Source organism: Orbicella faveolata, unplaced genomic scaffold (genome assembly GCF_042242905.1).
Source record: "Orbicella faveolata isolate gen_17 unplaced genomic scaffold, um_ofav_v1 contig_25, whole genome shotgun sequence".
Lineage (NCBI taxonomy): Eukaryota > Metazoa > Cnidaria > Anthozoa > Scleractinia > Merulinidae > Orbicella > Orbicella faveolata.
In genome coordinates, this window is record NW_028301553.1 from 19,866,149 (window position 1) to 19,892,500 (window position 26,352).

At 39.1% G+C, this 26,352-nt stretch overlaps 2 protein-coding genes and 1 pseudogene across 4 annotated transcripts in view; 1 reads left to right on the forward strand and 2 right to left on the reverse strand.

The window, feature by feature from the left end:
* Positions 1-26,352, forward strand: part of LOC110066524 (ATP-binding cassette sub-family C member 4-like) — a 66,095-nt gene that overhangs the window by 31,792 nt on the left and 7,951 nt on the right. For all 3 annotated transcript variants that reach the window (XM_020773751.2, XM_020773753.2, XM_020773752.2), the window contains exons 9-24: positions 891-998; positions 7,561-7,611; positions 8,651-8,692; positions 9,153-9,344; positions 15,605-15,699; positions 16,023-16,109; positions 16,972-17,068; positions 19,033-19,293; positions 20,262-20,399; positions 21,183-21,220; positions 21,953-22,209; positions 22,894-22,973; positions 23,346-23,496; positions 23,624-23,860; positions 25,431-25,531; positions 26,043-26,234. In XM_020773751.2, the coding sequence (XP_020629410.2) occupies positions 891-998; positions 7,561-7,611; positions 8,651-8,692; positions 9,153-9,344; positions 15,605-15,699; positions 16,023-16,109; positions 16,972-17,068; positions 19,033-19,293; positions 20,262-20,399; positions 21,183-21,220; positions 21,953-22,209; positions 22,894-22,973; positions 23,346-23,496; positions 23,624-23,860; positions 25,431-25,531; positions 26,043-26,234 (2,127 nt within the window). The remainder of the gene's footprint in view (positions 1-890; positions 999-7,560; positions 7,612-8,650; positions 8,693-9,152; positions 9,345-15,604; positions 15,700-16,022; positions 16,110-16,971; positions 17,069-19,032; positions 19,294-20,261; positions 20,400-21,182; positions 21,221-21,952; positions 22,210-22,893; positions 22,974-23,345; positions 23,497-23,623; positions 23,861-25,430; positions 25,532-26,042; positions 26,235-26,352) is intronic.
* LOC149109299 (uncharacterized) lies at positions 3,003-4,302 on the reverse strand. Its single transcript, XM_089295023.1, has 2 exons — positions 3,762-4,302; positions 3,003-3,131 (listed from the first exon to the last, which is right to left on the reverse strand). Exons 1-2 carry the CDS (start codon positions 4,115-4,117, stop codon positions 3,005-3,007), a joined length of 483 nt encoding a protein of 160 aa, XP_089151149.1. The 5' UTR covers positions 4,118-4,302; the 3' UTR covers positions 3,003-3,004.
* LOC149109300 (uncharacterized) lies at positions 14,344-15,409 on the reverse strand (annotated as a pseudogene).

Sequence of the window (26,352 nt, forward strand, 5' to 3'; positions counted from 1 at the left end):
TTCATATCCCTGGGAATCTTGCATTTAACTGATCATGACCTATTTTAATTAAGCTTGTACATGTACAGCATTTTCATGACGAGTTGAGTTTAGGAAGCACTTAAAATGTATTACACAAAGTCATGCAATAGTGCATGCATTTGAATTGTTTAGCTTGCACACCTACAATTATAAGTATTAAGTTTTGATGACAAACAGTTTTACATGAAAGTATTACTTGATATAGCTTTCTAAATTATTGTGTTAAATGCAGCAGAGTTTTGATCTAAATCTACTTAGTAGAATTCTACTAGTATACTAATGCAAATGCTGTAATCTGATTGGCTGAGCCATTGCACACTATCAGCCATTAGAGTGCAGTGGCTTGGTGTGGTCGACAAAATTGCAATGTTTCCTAATGTTTCTCCGAAGTTTTGAAAGAACATTTAGAAACAAATGGATAATCAAATTCCTGAGAAGACTAAAAGGTGGGCATTTACGGTTTCTTGAATTAAAACCTGGAAATTGTTGAAAGAAACTGATAAGTGTCCGTACACAACTGCAAATGTCAAATTGACAATTCAGTCCGTGCAAATTCACTAAAGCGTGAAGTTTAATACTAAGACTAGAAATAATTGGAATTGTTATTTGAAGGGCATTTCAGTTAGAATTCTACTAAAATGATTAGATTATGAGCTTGAGATTTCTATGAGGCGATAGTTGATTCGGCCTTCGGCCTGATCAATTATCACCTCATAGAAATCTCGAGCTCATAACCTAATTGTTAATTGGTAGCCTCAGTGCCCACTAGTTGTATTAACCGATCTGTTGAATTTAAGGGGTTTACTACATGTAGTACTTGGACAAAAACCTGCACTGATTAACTATTAAATGTTGGTTGTTGGATCTAGGCATTTATGGAGTTGGAGGAGTTAAACTTTGAAAAGATATGTCAAAAGTCAAATAAATCAGGAAACCCTGGTGTGGTTGTCAAAGGTGTTACTAGCACATGGCATCAGGTTTGTAGCTTTGATGATAACAGTTGACCTGGTCCCAGAGAAACCAAAATTCGTGTGAAGTTTGCAGTTAGAAAATAAGATGGTATCTACATTAATCTGGAGACATGTCAGATTGCTGTAGTTTGTTCAGTCAAACATTTCATGGCTTCCTATTTCATTATCTTACCATTACAGATGTAACATTGTATGTACATCATAAATTCCCAGTTTCTTTCTTGCTGTACATTGCAACCAAAAACACTTGTCAAATTAACCAAATCATTACTGTAAACAGTTCCATGAATGCTTCTATCTCCGAGACTTTTAGTTCACAAAAAAAAACTCTTGCACACCTTGCGTGCCTATGTTTTATGACAAAAAGTCCTCCTGCCAGCTGAAGCTCAAGTGTGATCTGATCTAGACAGCACAAATGTCCTGAGTGCTACACATACCCTGTAAGCAATATTAGTTTGCTTTGAAATAGGTCCAAAAGATAAGTCAGATAGTAACTTTTCAACCATTCCTTGATGCAGCATTTATCACTTGTTGAATGATTAAAGCACACCTTGTATAATTTGAATTAAGCAATCAGCATTCAGCTAAGAGAAAATGACTTACAGTACTGTAACACTGATTGTGGCAAAATGTATTTTCTATGACAGGGTTGTCAAAAAGATTTCAAGAAGGTGACTTTTGTAGTATCGTATGTTAGGACTGGGCTCTAGGCCCATTGCATGCTGGGCCAACGCAGGCCCGGTTACCGTTGTCGTTGTAGTTTCATAGCTAGTATGGCAGCCATAGTCTATTAAATTGGTGACAAGGAACAACCAACAATGCCAGATGAAGCCGACACTAGTCAGAAAGGAAAGTCAGCAGTTCTTGCCAGCGTACAAGCAAGCGTGGGCGCCTTCAGTTTGAGTTGTGAACCAGGGCAACGTGAGAAGTTATGGAAAGACTGCTTCAAACGTGCCACTCGATGGATGGCAGTCAATGATACCGACAAGCTAGACTTACTGTTATTAATAGGAGGAGAAGAGCTCCAGAAGCTACTCCAAACACTGCCCGAACAGCCCACAGATTACAAATCGCACATCGAACTGCTGGACCAACACTTCAAGGTGAACTGCAACAACACTTTGGAGTTGTACAAGTGGTTCAACACGGAATGGTCACCTGACATGTACTTCGCTGACTTCGAGACAGAATTCAGAGAGCAAGCACTTCGTTGGGATTTCCCCATCACACTGGACAACGCAATCATCATGATGATTGTGGTGAAAACCAGCAACGTCGAGCTTGGAATGAAATCATTCGGAAAAATGGAGACTTGAAATCGGTAAGAGAAACAGTTAAGGCTTTTGAGATAGCAAGTGAAGGCAGTCAAATGATGAAAAGCGCAGAGGAAGAAAAAAGCCAAGATAAGGGCAATCCAGAGTTAAAATGAGTTTACACACCAGGACGGTTCAGCATGAGAAATAAAGGGCCAAGCCGTACCGCTGACCATTCGCAGGCACAGGCCAGACTGCCTTGCTCCAAGTGCGGGAATGAGGCACGTGCCAACAAGGATACATGCCCAGCTACTGGAAGGAGATGCCTCAAGTGTGGGCATCCGAATTACTTTGCCCGCATGTGCAAGGGTGCAGCCAATGACAGGAAAGACAAGCGAGCCAACGCAGTGGAGTGTGAGCAGCAGACCAACACACACCATGGGTCTCAAGAATAGGAGTTTTTAGAAGATGTGTACTTGTACCAGCTGCAGGAAGGAAAATCACAGAATCCGACTGTTGCCATTCACGTCAATGGCATTCCCATCAGTTTACACTTGGATACGCAGGCTGACGTCACAGTAGTTACTGAAAAGCACTATGGAAAGCTTCGGGCCAACTGTCCCCTACAGCAAACCAGCATAGCGATCAGGAGCTACTCTGGAGAAGGGAAAGGCCCGGTGCTACCCGTGTTGGAAAATTCACTGCAACACTTGCTTGAAGAAAAAAGGAGATAGCAGAGCTGGTGTGTGTAGTTAAAGGTCAAGGTGACACAGCACTGCTAGGCCGTGGGGCTGCCGAATGTATGGGTCTCGTGGAGTACCACCTGAACCTGACCATGAGCACACCACTGCTAATCATGGGGGAGACACAGCAAGTGACTGTTGACCTAGTCAAAGAGTACAAGGTGAAATTGCACGTGGACCCAGACGCAAAAGGCCCCGTGCAGAAACAGAGAAGAATATCCCTACTACTCAAAGACAAATTTGATGAGATTCTGGACAAGTGGGAGCAAATGGACATCATAGAAGATGTTGGAGACGAACCAACAGAATGGTGCAGCAATGTGGTCCTCACTCCGAAGAAAGACAGAGAAAACATCAGGGCTAGCTTGGACATGACAGATGCCAACAAGTACCAGAGAACCAGACGTGCCATCCCCACCTTAAGAGAGCTGGAGACAAGACTTAACGGGGCCAAGTATTTCTCTCACTTAAACATGAACGATGGATACATGCAGCTGGAGCTGGCTGAGGAAAGCAGGAAGCTTACCACATTTTACACGCATAGAGGGCTGAAATGCTTTAAAAGGTTGCATTTCGGGGTCAACAGCGCGGCAGAGATCTTTAACGAGGAGGTTCACAAGATCCTATTACAAGAGCCAAATGCTGTCAGCATCTATGATGACATACTAGTCTTTGGCACAACGCCCGAGGAGCATGACGAAGCACTCAGACACATATTCAAGCTGTGGCGTGAGCACAGGCTCACACTTAGCTTGAAGAAGAGCAGGCTCAACCTCCGAGTTGTGAAGTTCTTTGGAAAGGTGTTCTCAAGCAAAGGAATATCACCAGACCCAGATAAAGTAGCAGCCCTGAAGGCAGCAGGTCCCCCACAGTCAGCAGCAGAGGTACGCTCATTTCTATTCTTTGCTGGAGCAAACGCAGACTTCATGGAGGGATTTGCACAGGCCACCGCACTGCTGAGAGAGCTACTCAATGTGAATGCTAAGTTCCAGTGGACACCAGAGTGCCAAAGGTCATTTGAACAGGTCCAGGAAATGCTGACGGACGACACAGTGATGGCATACTTTGATCCACGACGGAAGACAAGGCTGAAGACCGATGCAGGACCAGGTGGAATGGCAGCCACCATAAAGCAGTATGACCCTGAGGCCAAGCGATGGCGACCTGTCACTTATCAATCAAGAGCATTCACTGACACTGAGAGCAGATACTCACAGCTAGAGAAGGAAGCCAAAGCTGTGGAGTGGGGTATCTTTGCCAATCAGATATACCTTTATGGCATGGGAGACACATTTGAGGTTGACACTAACCACAAACCACTGGTATCGCTGCTTTCAGGCTACAGGACAACTGCACCACTCTGTTTAGAGAGGATACGCGTCCGCTTACAAGGCTTCAACTATTGCCTCAATTACGTACCCAGAAAGAAGGACGGAGCAGAGAACAATAAAGCAGACTACCATTCACGGCATCCAGAGCCACTGGCTATGCAAAAGAGCCAGGCCAGTAAAACCCAAGCTGAATTTGAGCTAAGAGAGACGGTGGAAGAGTTCGAGAAGGATATCGTGGCTATTGTGAAATCTTCAGTGCCTGAAGCAGTCACCTGGACTGAAGTTCCAGTGGACTTGAAGGAAGCCATAGCTAGAGGATACATCACGGCACAAGAGAAGAGAGCGCTCGGGCCGCAGTACAACTCCATTTTCACTGAGTTGGCTGTTGTAGGAGGGCTGGTAGTCCGAGGTCCAAGAATTGTAGTTCCCAGGACTCTCCGGAATAAGGTAGTCAAGCTTGCGCATGAAGGCCACCAAGGTATCACCAAGACCAAGGAGTACCTGCGTACCAGAGTGTGGTTTCCAGGGCTAGACAAAATGGTGGAGGCGCACATCCAGCACTTCCACCCCTGCCCAGCGGTGAACGTGTCACCGGAGCGAGAGCCCTTACGTATGACACCCATGCCCAGTGAGCCTTGGAAAGATGTTGCTGTAGACTTCTGGGGCCCCATCCATACCGGAGAGTATCTGCTGGTTACGGTGTGCAAGCAGTCCAGATGGGCGGAAGTAGAATTTGTCACCTCCACCAACGCCAGGGTGGTGATACCAAAGATGGATAAAACCTTTGCCTCGTTAGGCATACCAATCTCGATAAGCAGTGACAAGGAACCTCTGTTCAATAGCCAGGACTTCAGTGACTTCAACAAGTACTTGGACTTTCGTCATGAGCGAAAGACGCCACTGAATCCGCAAGCCAATGCACAGGCTGAGCAGTTCATGAGAGTACTGAAGAAGCTGCACCAAATAAGCAAGTTGACGGGATCGAATTTCAAGCAGGAGGTATACCAATTCCTTCATGCCTACAGAGCGACTCCTCATTGCACCACTAAAATTGCTCCGGCAGATCTGATGTATCCCGGTCGCAAGTTCCGCACCAGGCTTCCCATCAGAGTAATTCCTCGTGAGCATAACTTTGAAGAACTGTTCCAGAGGGATCTTGAGGAGAAAATGCAAATGAAAGGGTACACAGACAACAAAAGGTATGTCAAACCTTCTGACGTACAGGTGGGAGACTCTGTACTAGTCCGAAAGGAGGCAATCAACAAGGCCACACCTGCCTATGAGGCAGAACCATTGCGGGTGCAGTGCAGGAAAGGCACCAGGGTGGTAGCCAAAAGGCCAGATGGCAGCTCCATCACAAAGACCACGGCTCACTTTAAGAAAGTTCCCTTCAGATCGATCGAGGAAGCCCACAGGTGGTCCAGTGCAGAATGGCTGGCAGAGCCTGTCAATGAGTCACCACCAAGCACCAGAGAAGATGGGCCCCCTGGTTTGGAGCAGACTGATGGAAGCATGATTGGGACAGGGGCCAATGAGTCCATTCCCGCCAATGCTGCCTTACCTGCCGGGTTGACATCACCACTTGCCCGGGATCAGGGACCAAGGAGAAGTGAGAGGCACCAAAAAGACACTGATACGTGTATAAAGGAAAAGTACCCAGACTCTCAGCTATAATGCTGAAGTTAGACAACTGTTCCCGGTCTAGAATGGCCTTTAGACACTGACTTCTTTCGTGATAAGTTGTTGTTTAATTTTTTATTAGTAGTAGATTGGATTATTGTAATAGCCTTCTGTATGGAATCCCGAAATATCAGACTATGAAATTGCAACGTGTTATGAATGCGAGTGCAAGACTTATATATCGTGCGCACAAGTTCTGTCATATAACACCCCTACTCGCAGAATTACATTGGTTACCAGTGCGTGCCAGGATACATTATAAGATACTCTTGATAACTTTTAAAATTTTGCATGGCCTATCACCTAAGTACCTTTCAGATTTAATTAGTATTCAACAGCCTTCATCCTACCATTTGAGGTGTAACGACAATGGTCGTTTGTTGGAAAGACCAAGTGTGAAAGCCAGGAAAACATTGGGAGACAGAGCTTTCCAGGTAGCTGCTCCTTTCTTATGGAATAAGCTGCCAAGGTCCGCGCGCGAAGCAACGAACTTAGAATCTTTTAAGACTTTAATGAAGACATTTTTATTTAAGGAATCATTTCAGTTATCTTAGCATATCTATATCTTTATTTGTAATTATCTTTTACCCATTTATTGTAAATATATTATGATTTTGATAGAAAGATTTGTAAAATTTTAGTTATTAATTACTGTTGTGATGCGCTTTTGAATATTTTATAGAAAAGGCGCAATACAAATAATAAATGTTATTATTGTTATTGTTTTTGGGTGTCACCCCATAGAACTATCTGTAAGCAAGGGGGGAATGTAGTATCGTATGTTACTTACTTTGCTTTACTTTACTTTACTTTACTTTACTTTACTTTACTTTACTTTACTTTACTTTACTTTACTTTACTTTACTTTACTTTACTTTACTTTACTTTACTTTACTTTACTTTACTTTACTTTACTTTACTTTAATCATTTTCTCAACAGAAATACATACATATTCATATATAAAGCTGAGGGGGAAAGCCAAAAACAGGAACAAGTTCCCTTTCAAATGGCCACCCAAACCACAGAAAAAGAAAAAAAAATTAAATATAAATATAACAGTAATAACAATAAAACCGGTTAGGACTGGGCTTTAGGCCCATTGCATGCTGGGCCAACGCAGGCCCGGTTACCGTTGTCGTTGTAGGTTCGTAGCTAGTGTGGCAGCCATAGTCTATTAAAACTTTATTTTTGGAGAAGGTGGATGATTATTTCCGTCTAACGAACTGGACAAATAGCTTTGTTAACAGAGTAGCTGGCTAAGAACATAAAGTTCATGAGATCCAGGATTTTTCAAGAGGAGGGGGGAGGGGAGGGGAGTGGTTGGTATTGCAGAATCAATGGGGCATGTTCCCAAAATGAATGGCTAGCTACCCAATCCACCCCCCCCCCCTTCCAATACATGTAAATCTGCCCCTGCACCTGCATCTGGCAACTCAATTGCCAGTTGCATTTATATCATCTTACCTCTTTGGTCTATTCGTAGTTTTAGATTACCTGTACATGTAGTAATATATTATATGCAATGGGTAATTAATTAACCTATTAATAATTTTTTTTTAGGAAAGCAATGACAAAGCTACTTTGCAAGATGTTAGCTTTGAAGTGGGAAAGGTATTGTAAATGGATGATTCTAGATTGAATCCAGTTCCAAAGGTGAATATTTTCACCAAAAACACTCAGGACTAATTATGTTAATGACGATTAGACCAGGGTTTAGAAAGTCGTGGTCTAAACTGTGTCTTAGGCTACAAATTAAATTGTTCAAATGCCTATAATAATAATGTTATTCTAACAATTGTTCTCGTCTAGACAGTGTTCTAATGTCAATGAACAAACAGTAGTAGCTTAAAGCAGGTTACAGGCAGGTTTAGACCTCCTTTAGTCATTGTGTTTTGAGTCATGAATGGGATAGCACACTACAGGCAATATGCGAGAACTAGTCATCAACATGGAAGACAAATTTGACATTTCAAGGACTGGTCAAGCCCACTGGAAGAATTTGGTATCAAAGATTTCAGGAAGCCATTCCGTTTTAGGGAGGATTCAGTAATTAACTTAACTGATATGTTGAAAGAAAGCCTACAGCATCAAACGTGGCGAGGACGCCCTCTTCTGCTTAGACAGAATGGCCGTCAAAGTTGTTTCTAACAGGTTTGACAGATGCAGGAATGACATCTGCTACCATCTTTGTTGATCTGTGTTGGGTGTGCTAAAGCTTTTCTCCCACCTGGCTTCTTTTATTCTGTGGTTTAGTGGTGACATTCTTTCTTACAGTTTGAATTTCCATTCGCTTCCAGCGTCCTTGTGATGTTTTGAAATTTCTTTCCAAGCCTTGCCTTTTTTCTTCAGGATATTATTATCTTACCCCTTGTTCCCAGTTTTGCGAAATTGTTGGCCAAGTTCAGCAAGAAGAAGTTTTTCTTTCTCGCCAAAAGTTGTGTGCACATGATGCACAGTATAGATGCATTTGAAAACTTATTCATATACAATCTCGCTCATGAACCTAAAAAAGAAAACCATGATAGACTCTGTTTGTTTTGGCTAGTATGGAGATGTAACCAAGTTAGTCCTTTTCTAAAACCGTACGCTTTGTTTAAATGTTCGGGCCTTACAGTCAGACTTCCAATTGTATTTCGTCTCTTTGTATTAGGGAGACCTGTGTATGGTTGTTGGACCAGTTGGCTCTGGAAAGGTATTTTATTGCAGTGTACTGCGTACCAAATTAAAATATATTTTAGTGCCTTCTTCCATCTTTGACAGCCTGTTGATGAAATCCGTACCACTCTGATATACCATACTTGTAAATGTAAAAATGATAAGATACCTGCACTGCCAAAAGTATTTTGAGTGCTAAATTGATATTGTATTCATTTGGTGGTATTATCAGGCTGCCCTAACACTTCACCCAACAGGAGAAAAATGTTAGGTGCATTATTGCACCATTTTTTGATAACACGAGTTGGACAAATGCTTTTAAACACATCCTGAACTTCAAATCTCGAAAAGTGGTTGATTTTCGGAATCTGTTTACTGATTTGTAGGTCTCCCCCCTTTTCTTTCAAGTAGCCAAGTGACACAATTATTTTGTTTGCTCGTGTGGCCGATGTATTCGTGCTTGATCATTCTGTAAATATGATGACGTTTTTTTGCAGTCTTCGTTGTTGATGACGATGATGGGTGAATTGCGGATTATTGAAGGAAACTTGTTTATCAAAGGAAGTATTGGTTATGTTCCACAACAAGCCTGGGTTTTCTCTGGATCTGTGAAACAAAACATTGTATTTGGACAGGCATTTGAGGAAGACAGATATGACAAGGTTATGAGCGCTTGTTGCTTAGAACAGGTAGGAATTTGTTTCTCTTTTTATCAATACTTAAATTTAACTTTTTTATCTTTCCAGGTGTTTAAGTATCCCCTGATGTTGCGAATTCATTTTGGAAGAAAGTCAAGATCAGTTTGAAAACTTTTTTTTTTTTTAAATTTTATTTGGTTTTTGCCATTTAAAAGACATAATTACAATACAGTACAAAAAATAAAATAACAATACAAGTGAAAGAAACGAAAATCAAAATACTACAAAAACTAAGAGGAAAAAAATTAGTAAGCTACATTCGAAACATTCATTTACTGCACTGCGTTAAAGTAAAAAAGTAGGTGCTTAGGGTCAAGATTACAACATTCAAGATACAAAACGTGATTTTTGGTGTCGTTGTTGTTGTGTATCGGTGTGACTACTATGAATGAAATACAAATTAAAAACGGCTCAAACAACAAAGAAAAAGTTACATGTACATAAATATGCAAGGCATCAAGACAGCCAAGACAGAAAGCTATCCCACGTTTTATAATGATTTAGTGATATTCCCTTCTCTTTTGCAATATATAATTCTAATTTATAGGTTGCTTTTAACTTAGCTTTGAAGACTAAAAGTGATGGGATAACTTTTAAAAGCTTGCACTTATAAATAAAATATTTAGCAAGCAAAAGAATATGATTCACTAAGAGAAAATCTTTCTCAAGGTCAAATTTCCCAAAAAGAATATCTAACAGTGATGCATTAAGTACAATATTGGCATCCACTGCAATCCAAGATAACAGTTCTTTCCAAAAGAAACTCGATGACTCACAAAAATACAATAAATGCTCTAGGGATTCCTCCTCTGCATTGCAAAAGGCACATAAAGGGGATTCTACCGTTTTGAACTGGTGAAGTTTTTTATTAGTGAAAATAATCAGGTTTAAAATTTTATATTGGAATTCTCTTAGTTTGGTGTCTAACGTAGTTTCAAAAGCCAAAGAATACAACGTTTTCCAGTCAATGGTAAGATCAGGGTATTTACTTAAAATTTTAGCTTTCGCAGTGGCAGGAGTTTGCTTCAAAGAGCGAAATTCGTTGTAGACCAACTTAGATGTAACATTAGCGAGGTCGATCGTTTTACCCGCAATTATGAATTCAAAACAAGTTTGATCCATAGGAGGGGAGCACAATATGGGTTTGTTTTAATTGTAGAACGCCATTCCTTTAGGATAGCATCAAAAACACCCATTAGGGCAAAGGAGTAACAAGGGGAAAAAGAGGAATTCAGAATTTTGTCACTTTTGAGAAAAACACCCTCCTTAGAAACCAGGTCACCAACCTTAAGAATTCCTAAATTATAGAAAACCGACTGAAAGATGGATTTACCCTCACTTAAAATATACTTGTTGTTCCAGATAATTTGATTCATTAACCATTCATAAGATGACGAGTCGTAATTTGTTATAGAAGACCAGGCTGGTAAACACTCTCTGTAGAAGATAGGAACAGTAATGGATAATGTCCGATTATCAAAATTGCATTTAAACAAAAATTTTCCACCCACTTTCTTCAGATAAAAATCCAAAACATACTTCCAGGGACTTGCATAATGTTCAACGTATTTCTTTACACACATGACTCTTTGAGCAGAGATCATAGATTAAAGATCCAGCATTTTTAAACCGCCATCTTCAATATCATTTATTAAAGTTGAACGTTTGACCTTGTCCCTGCCCTTCCAGATAAAGGAATAAAGTTCTTTATTAACTTCTTTAATGAGTTCACTGGACACTGGAATTAAAGATGCCTTGGACATAATTTTGGGTATGGCGAATGATTTCACTATTTGAATTCTACCAATAAGCGTCAGGCACCTCCACTTCCACATATTCAACACCTTTTTGATGGATTTCAGGACAGAATCGAAGTTGGCTTTCTTTCTCCTTACATTTTTATAATCAAAATGCACACCAAGAATTTTAATCGAAGTTTTAAATTCATGAGGGAACGTCTCAAACTCTGAATTCCTTGTGCCTAAAATAAAAAATTCAGTCTTCTCCTCATTTACTTTGAGACCAGAACATTCCGAGAATTTACTAAGGCACTCTCGTAAACAATCATATGAGGATCTGTTACGGAGAAAACAGGTCAAATCATCTGCAAAAAATGACACTTTAACCTCGGAATTGCCAATTTGAATACCCTGAATCTTGTCATTTTTTTTAATACTGCATGCCAGAATTCCTAATCCTAATATGAAAAGAAGAGGTGAGAGTGGGTCTCCTTGCCGCACACCTCGACCAACTGTAAAATAATCTGATGTAAAACCATTGTTGATAATACAACTTGATATATTTGAATACAAAGTACGGATCCATTGAATAAAAGATGGCCCAAAGTTGAAGGCATTGAGAACTTTTAAAAGATAAGTATGATCCAAAGAGTCAAACGCTTTTTCAAAGTCAATAGCAACAAGAATACCTGACATTTTCGTATGTTTGGTGTATTCCAAAATATCGTCAATAGTTCTTACAGCGTCGAAAATTGACCTTCCCTCTACGTACGCATTTTGACTGCATTGAATTAACTCGGGTAAGATTGGCTCCAATCGTTTGACTAAAGTTTTAGAAGCTATTTTGGCGTCCACATTGATTAGGGAAATTGGGCGCCAATTTTTTATCAACCTTTTGTCCTTTGCTTTCTTTTCCAACAAAGTAATTACAGCTTGTTTTTGAGAATTGGAGAGCTCGCCATGATCATGTGCATAATAGGCCCTTTGCAGCTGGGGTCACGTGACCAAATTTTTCTTAAAAATTTTTTGTATTATGGGCTATAACTAAACGAATGCCAGAAATGGAAAGAGCGCATCGAAAATACCTAAATGGCCAAGTTTGAGGCCCCAGGCAAAAACGAGTAAGTTTATACCATAGTTTGAATTTTCGGAAAATTTAGAGGATTCGTATGGAAAATGTTGCTGGAGAGCAAGGTCTTGCTCTCCAGCAACATTTTTCCATACAAATCTTCTTATTCTTTCAAAAATTCAGACCATCATAAAATCTCATTCTCTGATGATGGGGGCCTCAAACTTGGCCATTTTGATATTTTCGACATGCTTTTTCCATTTCTGGCATTCGTTAAGTTATAGCCCATAATTTTATGAAAAGTAGGTCACGTGACGGCTTAGCTGCAAAGGGCCTATTAAAGCAATCAATCAAATGCTTGCCTACTATTGGCCAAAACACTAAATAAAATTCTACCGTGAGCCCGTCATTCCCTGGAGTTTTGTTCTTTAGGAATGTCTTTAAAGTGTTAAAACATTCTCCTTCCGTTAATTTTTCATCGCATCCTTCTCTTTGGTCCGAGGTCAATTTCGGAAGATGTAAATCCCTCATAAATAAATCTGTCAAAGTTTCACTTTTCTCATTTATACTTTTTTTATAAAAGTCAGAATAGAAGGAACGAAGTTCTTTCATAATCACTCGAGGTTTTGATGTTGAGGATTCATCTTCCTTAAATATCTTCCGAATTGAACTTTTCTTACCTCTGGAATTTTCTAAATTTAAAAAATATTTGTTGCTTTTTTCTCCTTGCTCGTACCAGGTGACTCGGGTTCGTATTATTGCCCCTTGGGTGATGTAATCATTCTGGAGCTCAAACTCTGTCTTCAAAACCTCAAACATGTTCATATTTTCTGGCGAAGGATCTTGATCACACATTTTTTGACAGTCATTGAGCTTAGATTCTAATGCTACCAATTTTGACCGTCACTCTTTGGCTTTCAGTTTACTGTAAGAAATACTTTCTTGGCGAATTCTATACTTCATCAGATCCCAGAAAAGCCTTGGATCTGTAACTTCTTTGAATTCATCGTTCGGCCATAATGGGTATTTCATATTAATTAAAGACACATATTCCTTATCATCTATCAAGCTTGAATTAAGCTTCCAAAACGAGGGACCACAGGATCTAATCTCAATTCCATTTATAGATAGCACAATTGCTGAATGATCAGATTTAAGCGATGGAATGACATCAACATTATCAATATCTTCCTGCATACCATTGCTTACTAGCCAGAAATCGAGCCTCCTTTGGATCACGGGCGTCTTCTGACGCCATGTCAAACGTTTTACATTTGGGTTTCTAATTCTCCATATATCAATTAAATCATTAGCAAGGCAGATGTTCTCAATGCACTTAACCGATTCTTTTCGTTTTGGGTTTCCGCCATTTCCATCTAGATCAGGGTCGAAAATTACGTTAAAATCACCACCGATTACAATGTTACAATCTTCTGCTAGACAAAGGTTATCCAATTCTTCACGGATCTCGTCAAAAAATGTAGTTTGCTCGTTTGTTTTGTTCGGGGCATACAAGTTAACAAAGAGAAAGGGATGATCCTGGACATTTGCTTCTAAGATGATGAAACGGCCGTTTTTATCCACTTTGATAGTTTTAAGTTTGAACTCTAAAGAATTTTTAATTAGAATGAGGACACCCCTGCTATGTTCCGTACCATGCGAGAAAAACATTTCCCCTTTCATTGAGATTTCCAAATTTTCTCCACTTCAGGAGCACTATATGATTCTTGCAAAAAACAAATATCCGCTCTATCTTTCATTAACCACCCAAACAATGCCTTTCGCTTCTCAAAAGATCGAATCCCTCGAGCATTTAGCGACAATAATTTAAAATTAATATTGCTAGGAGCCATATTTGCATAATATTCCATTTAAATTCCACCGATTAAATATGTTCGTTGGCTGCGAAGCCAGCTTTGAAAGAAATTGACCTTGAATTTGAATTTGACCCTATACCTAACAAAGAGCAAAATTTTATGCAATAAATTACTTTACAAAAAATAAAAACACGCAACACGAGACACTGAAACCCTAACGACATATTTTACAGTAGCCAGAAAAAACTGCTTCGCTACTGTGGATCGAATCGAAAAAACACCGAACAGGACACTGAAACTACAGAAGATGGTGAATGCCCCGCAATTCGTGTTGGATGTCGACTCTCCAAAAAATGTAAGCTTAACGCGGAACGATAAACAATAACATCCCTGCAACCCTAAACATGAAATTCATATAGTCAACGTAACGTACCCTGACCATCTTCAAATATACTGTTTGACATTGCTATTTTATGCTAACATACAATTGTAAATTTAAGTGACTATGGAGAAGGATCTTGATGACATGACAACGAAATTTTGTTAGCAAAACACGAGTGTCAGTTCATAACGGTACTAAAACTCTGTCAATATAAAGCTTGTCGGGCTCCGCACGACTGAAAAATGCAAGCTTACCGGATTTTCTTGCCTCAATCAACTTCTTAAACTGCTCCTTGCGCCTTTTAACAATCTCCTTCGGCAAGTCCGCTGAGATGCCAAACTGAGAATCTTTCAAAAGACTCGTCTTGGATAACGCAGAAACCTCGCTATTATCGCTCTCGGCTTTCCGTCTACGTTTGTTTTTCCTAATCTGTGCACCCGTTGGAACTCAATTGTTTGAACTTCTCCTGGCTGAATCTCCAGCACTTGCACAAAGAATTCTTGAAGAACAGAGTGGGTATCTTCCTTAGCACCGGTCTTCTCTTCTATGCCATAAAAGCGAAGATTCTCGCGCCGTTGATAAACCTCCGCGTACAACAATTGATCTTGTAGATCCTTGTATTTATCATCGCAGGAATTCTTAACTCTACCACCAGCGGTCTTACTTGCTTCAACAATGGTATTCAATGCTTGGAGGCCATCATGCATATCTTTAATGGCGTCCTTCGACTTCGCCTGATCTTGTTCGAACATTTCCACTCTGCCCTGTACCTTACACAGTTTCTCTTCTAGGCTAACAACCACAGCGTTAATTGACTCAAGTTTTGAATTTACTGCTTCGAGACTAGAAAGAATAAGGTCAACTTTTGCACCAAGGTCGTGAGTCATTTCTATTTGCTGCGGAATTTTGTTCCCTGAAGACGACGCTGAGTCATCGTTCAAAGGCTTATCTCTGGCCCTTTTTTCTTCTGGAGACCTCAATTCGTTGTCGGAGGTACTTGAATTGCTTCCACGCTTTTTCCTTTTAAGATTTAAATTAGCATCGGCCATAAAGCGTTAAAAAACTATTGAAATTGCGGAGAGCTTCAGAAACACGACTATCCGCCCAGCATACCTCGACCTTTCTTAACAGTGACAGTACTTTATAATAATTTCTGATAGCAATAATCAAGAAGGCAAATATAATTCTGTGGCTGTAGTGACCATAAATAATACCGGTGTATCATTTTTATCTTTATTGTTTAGGATGTTGAGTTACTTCCTGAAGGAGACTTGACACTTGTAGGTGAAAAGGGTGTGACACTCAGTGGTGGGCAAAAAGCAAGGCTCTGTCTGGCAAGGTACATGAGTAGAAATCTGATTTCTGTTTCTGCATGAAAAGAAGATGTGTAAAGATTATTTGCAATCAAACATTATTTTAATGCGCTCCACGACCATGCCCCTTTTAACTTCTATTCAAAGATTGCTAATGCTCTAGGTATTTTGTTCTGTGGCGAATTCTCCAGAGAAGTGTTTTAAGATTTAAAAACAGAGGCATGAGTACCAAGGAATCAGCAAAGCAATGAAATTTAAATGAACTTGTTTTCATGTTTCTTGAATCTCAACTTTTGTTGTTTTTCCACTGTAGCAGCTCTAATCGCTTGCTTTGTCCATTTTATTACAGGGCAGTTTATTATAAAGCAGATATTTATATCCTTGATGACCCTCTTAGTGCCGTAGATGTGCGAGTAGGAAGAAAACTTTTTGATGCGTGAGTTATGATCTTATCTTCAAAACGGACTGCAACTACATGTAACACCATTCTCTGTTTTTTTTTTTATCTTCTTAGCTGGAGACTTTGACAGGCAAAACGTTTTGCCAAACTTCTTGTGTGAAGATTGACTCAGATGTCAATCTGGAATGTTTAGACCAAATGTTTTCATATCACACAGAAACGTTGTTCAATCATGTGGTACTCACATGTGATCAGCGTGATCTAGATGCCTAAGCCTTGTGTATGTTGTGGCAATGGTATCTGATTACAACTCGAACATTTGATCAACATGATATAGGATGCTTTAATCTACATTTCTTGGCAAAACTTGTTGCCAGTTCGAGTAAAAAAGAACATTTTGCAGTTCTTATAACGCTCTTTTTGTTATTGTTTAAGGGATTTGAAGTTATACCCCTTCAGGGTTTTCACAAGTCAGGAACATCTGTACTGAATTTTTTTTTCTAATGTACGGGAAAAGTCAGAGAATTTAGTGCCTTGTCAGAGAATTCTTAGTCCAAGTCAGATAACTTTTGATAACAAGTGAGAATTGCAGAATGGCAAGAGAAAATGTATGGAATCGTCTTTCTTCAAAGCTTCATGATAGATTAAGTCAGGGGTTTGACTGGTACTGTTTTCTGCCACAGCGGGTTGTGCGTATGTGTGAAACTTATGTGTTAAACAGAAAGTGAAAAAATAAATAAATCAATAAATAAAATAGAATAAAGTTAAAAGTTAAAAAGAAACTAAACAGGCGGATTTTCAAGACTGAAATTAAAACGAGCATATGTAAATCTGCTTAATAAAAGCCAATAAGCTGAAAGGTTAAATGATACATAGTTCAACTTTGTTCTTTTTTCAGGTGTATCAATGGAATTATTCAAGAATGTCCTAGAATTCTCGTCACTCACCAACTTCAATATCTTCGCAATGCTACGGAAATTTTATATCTTGAAGAGGTGAGTGGTTCAGTTTGCTTCCTTCCTAAAGGGATACAGCTGTACATTGTATGAGCCAGAGATTCATGTAGCAATGTCCAGTCAGTGAAAGCGTGCATTAACAAACAGTATTCCCCACCAACCTGCAATTTACAGAAAGTCATGTCTGATAGCCCGGGCTTACTGGATTTTGTGGTTCTGTCCTTTGCTTGCCTGACAGGCAAGTCAAGGTTTTTGAGGTGATATTTTCAAGTCACAGAAGTACATGTATGTAAGGGAAGTTTTGTTTCAATTCAAGCACGAGTCGTACCACTTGACCCACTTGTATCTTCACGACTTGAACAAGTGGACACCCCTCCCTTGATAATGGTAACCTGTTTACATTTGTCCGTAGCGAGAATGTATTTTGTTAAGGTATGGTTGTTCTATTAAATCCAGTTTGTGTTTTACTTTCTGGAATGCTTCATGTTTATAAGAGCGACGTAAGTGTTACAGTTTTCGAGACTTGATGATCTCCAAAACACTGGCTTCGATCGATTGAAAATCGTAGAATTGTTTGGACCTGTATTTTTGAAGCTACGGGAAGCAAGGCGGAAGGAAACATTTCATACAATTACCGATTTCACATTGCCACACGTTTTAAGTCGTAACTCCAAATAACCAGTGTAAATTTTTTTCAAAGTTTGCAGTGAAATTCGTCGGATAAGCGAAAAGGATGTGTTCCCTAAGCGGTCCGCAGATGATGTTACGCGGTCATATTTTCGACACTAATGTATAGAACGTCTGTCGCACTACTGATTTCCAAACCTTCAAAAAACTCTGTGAGTGTAACAATTTTGTTATCATGTAATTCTAAAGGATTAATCTTCGACTTTAATCTAAATCGAAAGAGAAATAAGTGCTGGTTGGCGGCGTACAATTGCGACCCATTTACACATCAGTAAATTGGTCGTAACGCTTCTTGATCATGACCGGATCACACAACTTTGCCGGCTATGTTATAAATACTGCGGGACTGGAAGAGATAGGTTGTCGGTAGTATTTCGACAAATTGCTGGTTGGCTTTAAGCAGAAAAATTTGAAAATAGCGTTTGAAAGTCTGCGGAACAAATTCTAGTGAGAGTTCTTCAATGGTTTTCACAGACTCAGTTCGCTTGTTTCGGTTCGACAAAATCAACCATCGTTATGTCTTTATTGTACCATTGACCGATCATCGCTAGTAAATTGTACAGTATATCTTTCTTTAGATGTGGGATATTGCTGCAACAGCCGATAGCACTTCTAGAAGGCATTTCTGCGCACTTTTCGAATGTGTATTGCACCATCCTGAAGGAAATGAGAGGACGTGAGATATTCGATCTTCCGGGGTAGACGTCACAACAGCCGCGGGACCTATTCTCCTCAAACTCGGTCGTGAAACAAAATGGCGGTGTTTTGGGGCTATTTTCGAGATTTCGTCGGGGCACAGAAAATCGAGGATTTAACCGAATCCAAAAATTTTTTTGCAGAAGTATTTCAAATAACATGTAGATTCATTTTAGCGAAAAAAAAATTTGGGGGTTAGGTGCACTTTAACAAGTAAAAAAGCCTAAGCCGTGTATTACACTGTGATAGCTCTGTCATAAAACACGACTGGCATTCGACAACACGAGGGAAATGTAGAAAACACGAGCTGCAGGCGAATGTTTTCTGCATTTCTCGAGTGTTCTCAAATGTCCGGAGTGTGTTATCACAGTATAATATACGGCTTAAGCTTCTTTATTTGCTATATGATATAGATTTTACATGTGCAAAACAATAAAGCACGCTTTTTCTATGTTTTATACTCTGATAAAACATGGGTTTTTGACCAATCGGAGCGCTGGAAGGGTCCTATCTATATTATAATTGTAGTTGTAATCCTCCTGGGAATAGGATTCATAATTAATATCATATTATAGGTTTTTAATTTTTGATTACTCACCCGTTTGGCTTTTTTTTTAAAGGGGAAAATTCGTAGTCGTGGAAGTTACACAGACCTTGCTAGTGAGGGAATAGACCTGGTGTCTCTTCTGAGCGCGAGTAATGATGATGATGATGATAACGACAGTGCAATTGATGATGATTCAGAGCCAGTGCAACCCATTAAAATGCAGAATGTTGTCTTGAGGAGGGGGAATGGGACAAAAGGTGTGAAAGCAATAAACCGATGGAGTACTGCATCATCTATCGATATAGAGGCAGACTTTGAGGTCATGGCTAATAAGGTGATTACTAAGTATGAAACATACAGATATGTGGCTTACTCCAGTGGTTCCTGTAGCAGGTTGAAGCATCTCCCATACAGACAGGAAGGATTTGTCAGATATGCTGTGATGCATGTTTGTGTAGTGTAGAGTTGATAAAATCTTGTTACGTGTCGGCAGAGTGGACCACTTCGCCTGTATGTAGGTATTATAGGTGAAATTGTACGACTTGGAACTTGTATTGAGATAGAACCAAAATAGGTTATCAAACTATAGTTAACCGTTATGAAATACCACCCCCCTCCCCCCCCGTCCCTTCTCCCTCCTCACGTGAGAGTGCTTCCGGTTCTAAAGTTTCAAATGTACTCTACATCATTTCATCATCACCTCAGGACTTGTGATGCCATAAAGTAAAGTAGCGAACTGGGTTATTTTCGGCTTTTGGATACAATTTGTGTTTAAAAGTATTTTACGAGGTTGGATTTAAAAATGAATATTTGAATGCGAGGGTATTAGTAGCCTTTGTAGTCTTAAATGTGTATCAATAAGAATAAGAATAAGAATAAGAATAAGAAGCAGTTGTATACTCTCACATTCGCTATTGAATGGTAATGTTGCATTTTACGGCAGGTCGCTACAATGGCTACATTTACTCTTTAGGTTTACTAGCAACTGTGCAATTATATTGCTATTTTCCGACAATCGTTGTTTTCGAGTTTTTACGATATTAAAGATCAAAGGGAAGGATTGTCCAACTTATTAATGTACCTGCATATAATGATATACATGTTTACTGGGAGAATATTGTCTTGACTGTTTGGATTGAGCGTAACAAGGCCTGTATAATGAGTAGAGACCGAGGTGTGATTGAACTGTACACCATTTTTCATTGACTGATTTTAGTAAGTAGTTGTGTAATAAGGCAAAGGTGGCTTATTTTGATAGCAAATGCGTAACAATTGCATCTGTTGCTCTTCTTTACTTTCAAGGCAACGGAAAAGCCCCAAGTGGAGAGTGAAGAACGGCCAAGAGGAAACATTCCCTACACTTTATACCTGAGATATTTTAGAGCAGGAGGAAATTGTGTAGCACTACTTTTGCTATTGGTCCTCTGTGTTTGTGCTCAGGTAACCAGGAAGTTATTAAACTAACTATTTGCTATCATGTTATACAGCAAAAACCGTTTACCATTTTTAGCCTTGAATTCACATAGGTAATCATACGGTTTCGAGTTCAATGTAAAATTAATTTGCGCGGGTGAGTTTTTCAAAAAGCTGAAATTGCACGAGCCGCTTCGGCGAGTGCAATTTCAATTTTTTGAAAAACTCACAAGTGCAAATGAATTCCAAATTGACATAAACTAATAATAATTAATAACATAAACATGAGAAAATTCGCGTGAAGGAAGTGCCGGAAGACCTTTCTGGAAGCCATCTTTACTCATTCAAGGAAACTCTTTTCAGAGTTTCGGCACAACATTTCCGTCATCATTGTATGTGATATCATTGGCTTAGAAAATTTCCTATTGTCTTTCAGCCAATCATAATCCAGAATTACGATGTGTTATATGCACTGGTGTTACACTTTTTGTACTGGTGTTACACTTGAACTGCATTGTTCTCAGCCAATCAGAATCGAGTAATTTTTTCAATTTTATTATTACCAGTAAAACCTCTCAATGATAGACAATTTAATGTCCACTTTGTGAAGGTTAAACTAGGACAAATACATGCTAACTGGCTGACTTTAAACGCCGCTCCTTCCACGTTTAGCTCACTGTAGCTTCCATACCAAAGCATGGGTTTTTGACCTTATTATCAGATTAAAATGACATCCACCAGTTTACAGTATTCAGCAATTCGTTATGGAACAGCGCATTTTACAGATGTTCCTTTTTTTTTGTTACTCAGGGAGCTTTTACGTTAAGTGACTGGTGGCTGTCACAGTGGTATGTTATTTACACGTACTTACAGTTAATCTGAGAACTTTTTAATTAACTATAGTCGGCATGACATGGAACGTGAGATCCGGTTAGTCAAAGTACCAGTGGGAAAGTATTCGAGTACTGCTGCAAAGCTTGTACACCTTATGTTTAACTGTACTACCCTGTTCAGTAGATATATTTTAAGCCAGTTGGTACATATATCTGTGAATTTAAGTGAAGCTTTACCCTCTTTTCCTTTCGTTCATTTTTCTCAAATACTTATTTTTAAAGGTTTGAAACAGATAATTAAACTACGGACAATACCCAGAGCAAGACCAAAACCCTTGAGCTACTTGGTGTCTACTTCAATACTTTTCTGTTTTTTTTTTGTTTTGTTTTGTTTTTTTTTATGAGAGCTTATTATGGCATATATTATTGCATTTACTGGTAGATAAATATATTTTACATGGCTAATTTTGTTATGTTCTGGGAGTGGAAGCCAAATCTGCAAATATCACTTTTCACACTTCGTAGCAGGTTTGAACACTTGCCAATAATTTTACATTCAAAAACTGCTTGTTTTTTATTTTTTTATTTTTTTATTTCTTTATTTTTTTATTTTCGCAATATTTAGTCATATCGTCTTACTCTGGCTATCATTGCCACAGTTTTCACAGGCAAGACTCATAACAAATTCAGGCCAAGTAAGCCCGCTAAGATCTAGGCAGTGAGAAACTAAGTTATAGTTTTGTTTAGGTCAAACTCTCAAGGGCAAGACATGTTTCTTTTCACATTCGTACAAGCTGCTATGGTTGAGTCCGTATCTCACACAAGTGTGGAGGAGATTTACATGATCATCTACGGAGGCCTGGTGGCTGGCACACTTGTTCTGTCATTCATTCGAGTTCTTCTGTTCTTCCACGTGACTGTAAAGGCATCCGAGAAACTTCACAGTCACATGTTTGATGCAGTCATACGAGCACCTATTTACTTCTTTGACACAAATCCAATAGGTATTCTTATCTACAGTACAGTATAATTATATTATTATCGATAAACTATCCGAGTTTTCTTTCTTTAGACTACCTTTGTAACAATGCTTTGTACTTTTGAAGTGTTAATTTAATAATATACCTCCTTTAATCTCTAATAAACCCTCTTATTTTAGAACAACAATTTTCTAACAAACCTGTATTTGTATAAAGTTATCCCCTTATTCCCAAAACTTCATAAGAATGTCAAGGTATTTAGTGTATATCTTAGTAACAAAGTCTACTGGTTAAGAAATTTTTAAAAGTTCAACATTCCAATCTGATGCCTAACTACTCGAGATAAATTAATACTAAGGTTTTGAATTTTGTTTTCAAGTCTTTGAATACTTGAGATTACAGTTAAGATGACCTTAATTATACAGGAGTTAAGTGATTATTATGTGAAGAAGTCCAAGAGTCAAGTATTCTGTATTTTATGTCCGCCCTTATCTAAACAGATTTTACCTGTGATTCTGAGAAAAACGAGTTTCTTGAATACTGCTGATTTGTGGTTGAAAAGTCCTGGGGAAAAAACCTGTGACGTTTGTATTTGGTACATATGATTATCAGTGTTCTTACTTTGTCTCACGTCAAAAGCTAAGAATTGTTTTATATATTGTTTAAAGGTATTCTCTTTTTTCATGGTTTGTTGATTGCCTTACTCAGGTCGGGTCCTGAACCGGTTTTCAAGTGATACTGCATACATGGACAGTCTTATTCCAGAAACATTTTTTGATTTCCTTCAGGTAATTTTATTAACTCTGAAACACATATCAACAACATGTAATCATTGTCGTTAACCAATTCAGGTTTTTCAGTCTCTTCTATCGAGGATGCATTGTAGTGTAAAGCAACATTAGAAAAACTCCTGTGAAGTCATCCTGTACATGTAAGATTGCTCAAAGCAATAGATTAAAAACTTCCCAACATTTTAAAATCTTGTCGCGGGGTTCTACGGTTTTCTGAAGTTTTCTTCAAAGAATGACTTAAATTATCGCTCCTGTGATCACTGTAAGAGAATTCAAATGGTGTTTTCAGTGTTGTTAATTTGATGAATAAAAAGTGTGACTAACCTTAACATATAGGACTGACAATCAGCGTTTGTTTTCTGTTGTTAGCTTGGTCTGTTAGTTGTCGCAGTGGTGGTTGTTAATGTGATGGTAATGCCGTTCATCTTGGTAGGACTGGTTCCGCTCACTCTTGTATTCTATTGTGTGAGGAACTACTACTTGAAGACTTCCAGAGAAATTAAACGGCTCGAAGCCACAGGTACCTAGCATTTAGGGTATTTTTTTTCTTATCATGTGCTTCTTCACTGCAGCTGTAGCTTCCATCGCTACATTTCCTTGCGATTAACGATTACAAATGAACAAAATTTGTGTGAATTGATTTGCAGCTCGAAGTCCAGTACTATCACACTTGACAACAACATTGGAAGGCCTGCCTTCAATCCGTACTCACAATTTACAGCAGTTAATGATGCAGGAGTTCAATTTATGTCAAGATCAGCATACCGAAACTTGGTTTCTATTTATCGCTACTTCAAGGTGGTTCGCTTATCGCTTGGATTTCCTTTGTACATTGTTTGTGTTCATGGCTTCATTTACACCTCTCTTCATAGCTGAACGAAGAGGTAAGGTAACATGCTAAAACTGCCTTGACACTGTTAGACATGATAAAAACTGTTCCAGGGTCCCTTTTGGTAACAGAGTCAGCTTTCACTCTGATTGGGTTAACCCGGCTTAAATAAATAACGGTGTACGCCTGTCTGTCTTGAATGTGTGGGAGGGGCTTGGGTTACACGGTCTGTGTTTGTTTTGATCGTTTTAACTAACAAGCTTATAGTTAGTGCTGTACTAAATTGCGGCAGACATTATGATTATTCTAAGTATTTATGGTACAACTGAGCATTAGACGTTGAACTGATAGTAGTATTTCTCTATTCCCGACGTTTTGTAAAGAAATCAACAGTGGCAGTAAATGAAAGTGAAGAATGATCATCGCAGTTAATTTTCCAATTTAAGCAATTAGAAAGAAGAAGCCTGAAAAAATCAGGGCTTCAACGGGATTCGAACCCGTGACCTTCGCGATACCGGTGCGATGCTCTACCAACTGAGCTATGAAGCCACACATTGGGAGCGAGGTCAATTAGTTGAGTTCATATCTTCCCGTGAGGAGTGAAATGATGTGAAGTTTATATGAAATAATTCATATATGAACTGCGGTTGTAGATGAAAGTGAAGAATGATCATCGCAGTTAATTTTCCACGGTTCGAATCCCGTTAAAGCCCTGATTTTTTCAGGCTTCTTCTTTCCAATTGTTTAAATTGGAAAATTAACTGCGATGATCATTCTTCACTTTCATCTACAACCGCAGTTCATATATGAATTATTTCATATAAACTTCACATCAGTGGCAGTAAATGTTTGGTGCGTTTCTTTCACAAGAACTTTTGTATAGTTTCCTTTTGTTTTATAGTCGCCCTTCAGTTTTCTCTTTGCAATCTCAGTTGTAGGTGTTAGCAAATATTGAAGCCGTTATACCTTTAGTGGTCCTCGTTTTGTGGTCTTTGTTAAGTCAATGTGTAGTTAGTAGCTGGTTGGTAGGAAGGCCAAATAGCTGGTTTTGAGCCACAGCTTAGTTCATCTTGGAAGTAGGCAATGTGAGACGTGTCGGTTCAGGGGCGGATCTAATGAGACATACGCTGACTTGGCCTCAGTATGCTGGAAATCCAAAATCCCATTTCCGAGGACCTCAATCTTAAAATTTTTCCGGGGGAGGATGCCCCCGGACTACCTTCCCTTCTAGAACCCTCTTTTCTAAAATCCTGTATCCGCCCCAGGGGTTATTGACCGAGCGTAAGGTCGTGACGGGGTGAATATTGGCCAATTTTTTTTTTACGTCTTTATCGACCGAGAAAAATGTCAAGGTTCATCACCAGTCAAAAACAAAACCTTGGCCGACAAGCTTGAAGGATCTGTGATATGATAAACAACACTATGTTTCTGAGAGACACTTTGGCCAAGATGGGGCTATAACCAATTACATTGCAGGTTCATTGAACATGTGCTGATCGTTAATTAGACAAAACCGGCCCCTATACCTTGATTGAAACGCCACTTGACGTTGTAACTTTCGCTAATGTACTTAATGCTAGGCTTTCTATTCTCATTTGAATGTGTTCACATTTTAAATTAATTAGAGATGGATGCGGGCATTGTTGGACTTTGTTTGAGTTATGCTGTTCTGTTGACTGGTCAGTTTCAATGGTGTGTCAGGCAAAGCGCAGAGGTTGAAAATCAGGTTAGCTTATTTTCGTACTGGGAATAGACCTACAACTGCTGTCACAGCTAACGGCTACGTTGTACAAAATCCGCCATGTTGGAGAACAGGCTACAAAGAAATTAAGTGCACTAGATAAAGTTGCTTTGGTTTAACTGTTCAATGATCTAGTTTGCCTCCAGCGTGGTGGATTTTGTACCATGTAACAGCTAGCTACTTGCAAATGGCTCATTAATTGGAACAGATGCGTGCAGGTCAGAATACTCACTGGTTGAATAAAGAGATGTTCATATCAATATTAAAGTGCGAGTATCCCAACACCTGTCACACATGTTTTGGTTTTTTCAGAAATGTATATTCTACGTCTGTCAGTCAGTAATGTTTTTGAAACACTAAGCGATTGGAAACCGATTCATATTTTGTTCATATTATATGACCGAGCCTGTGCGCGATACAAACTTTGGACGCTCATTTCTTTTGCTTATCAAGGCCAAGCACTTACCAACGCTTCGTTATTTTTTGTAACATTCAGATGACGTCTGTGGAGAGAATAGTGGCGTTGTGTCATCTGGAATCTGAAGGGGAGTGGCACGGGCATGTGTCTGTTCCTGCTTCTTGGCCTCAACTTGGTCTTATAACTGCTGAGGGAGTGTCATTCAAGTATCACGCTACCCTCCCACGGGTTCTCAAGAACATGAACTTTTGCATTAGAGCACAGGAAAAGGTATTTCTTGAAAGAATCAGGTCCATATGTATACGCGGTACAACTTTTCCTTTCCAAGAAATCTGATTGTTTAATTTCAGCCGTGACCATTTTTGGCACATCTGAATTGAAATCAAGT

Excerpts from the sequence above, each read along its gene's own strand:
- LOC149109299 (XM_089295023.1), bottom strand. The coding sequence starts at position 4,117 with ATGGTGGCTGCCATTCCACCTGGTCCTGCATCGGTCTTCAGCCTTGTC. Across the intron at positions 3,132-3,761 it reads AAGAACTTCACAACTCGGAG|GTCAACAGTCACTTGCTGTG; the intron begins GTTGAGCCTGCT and ends CTCTTTGACTAG.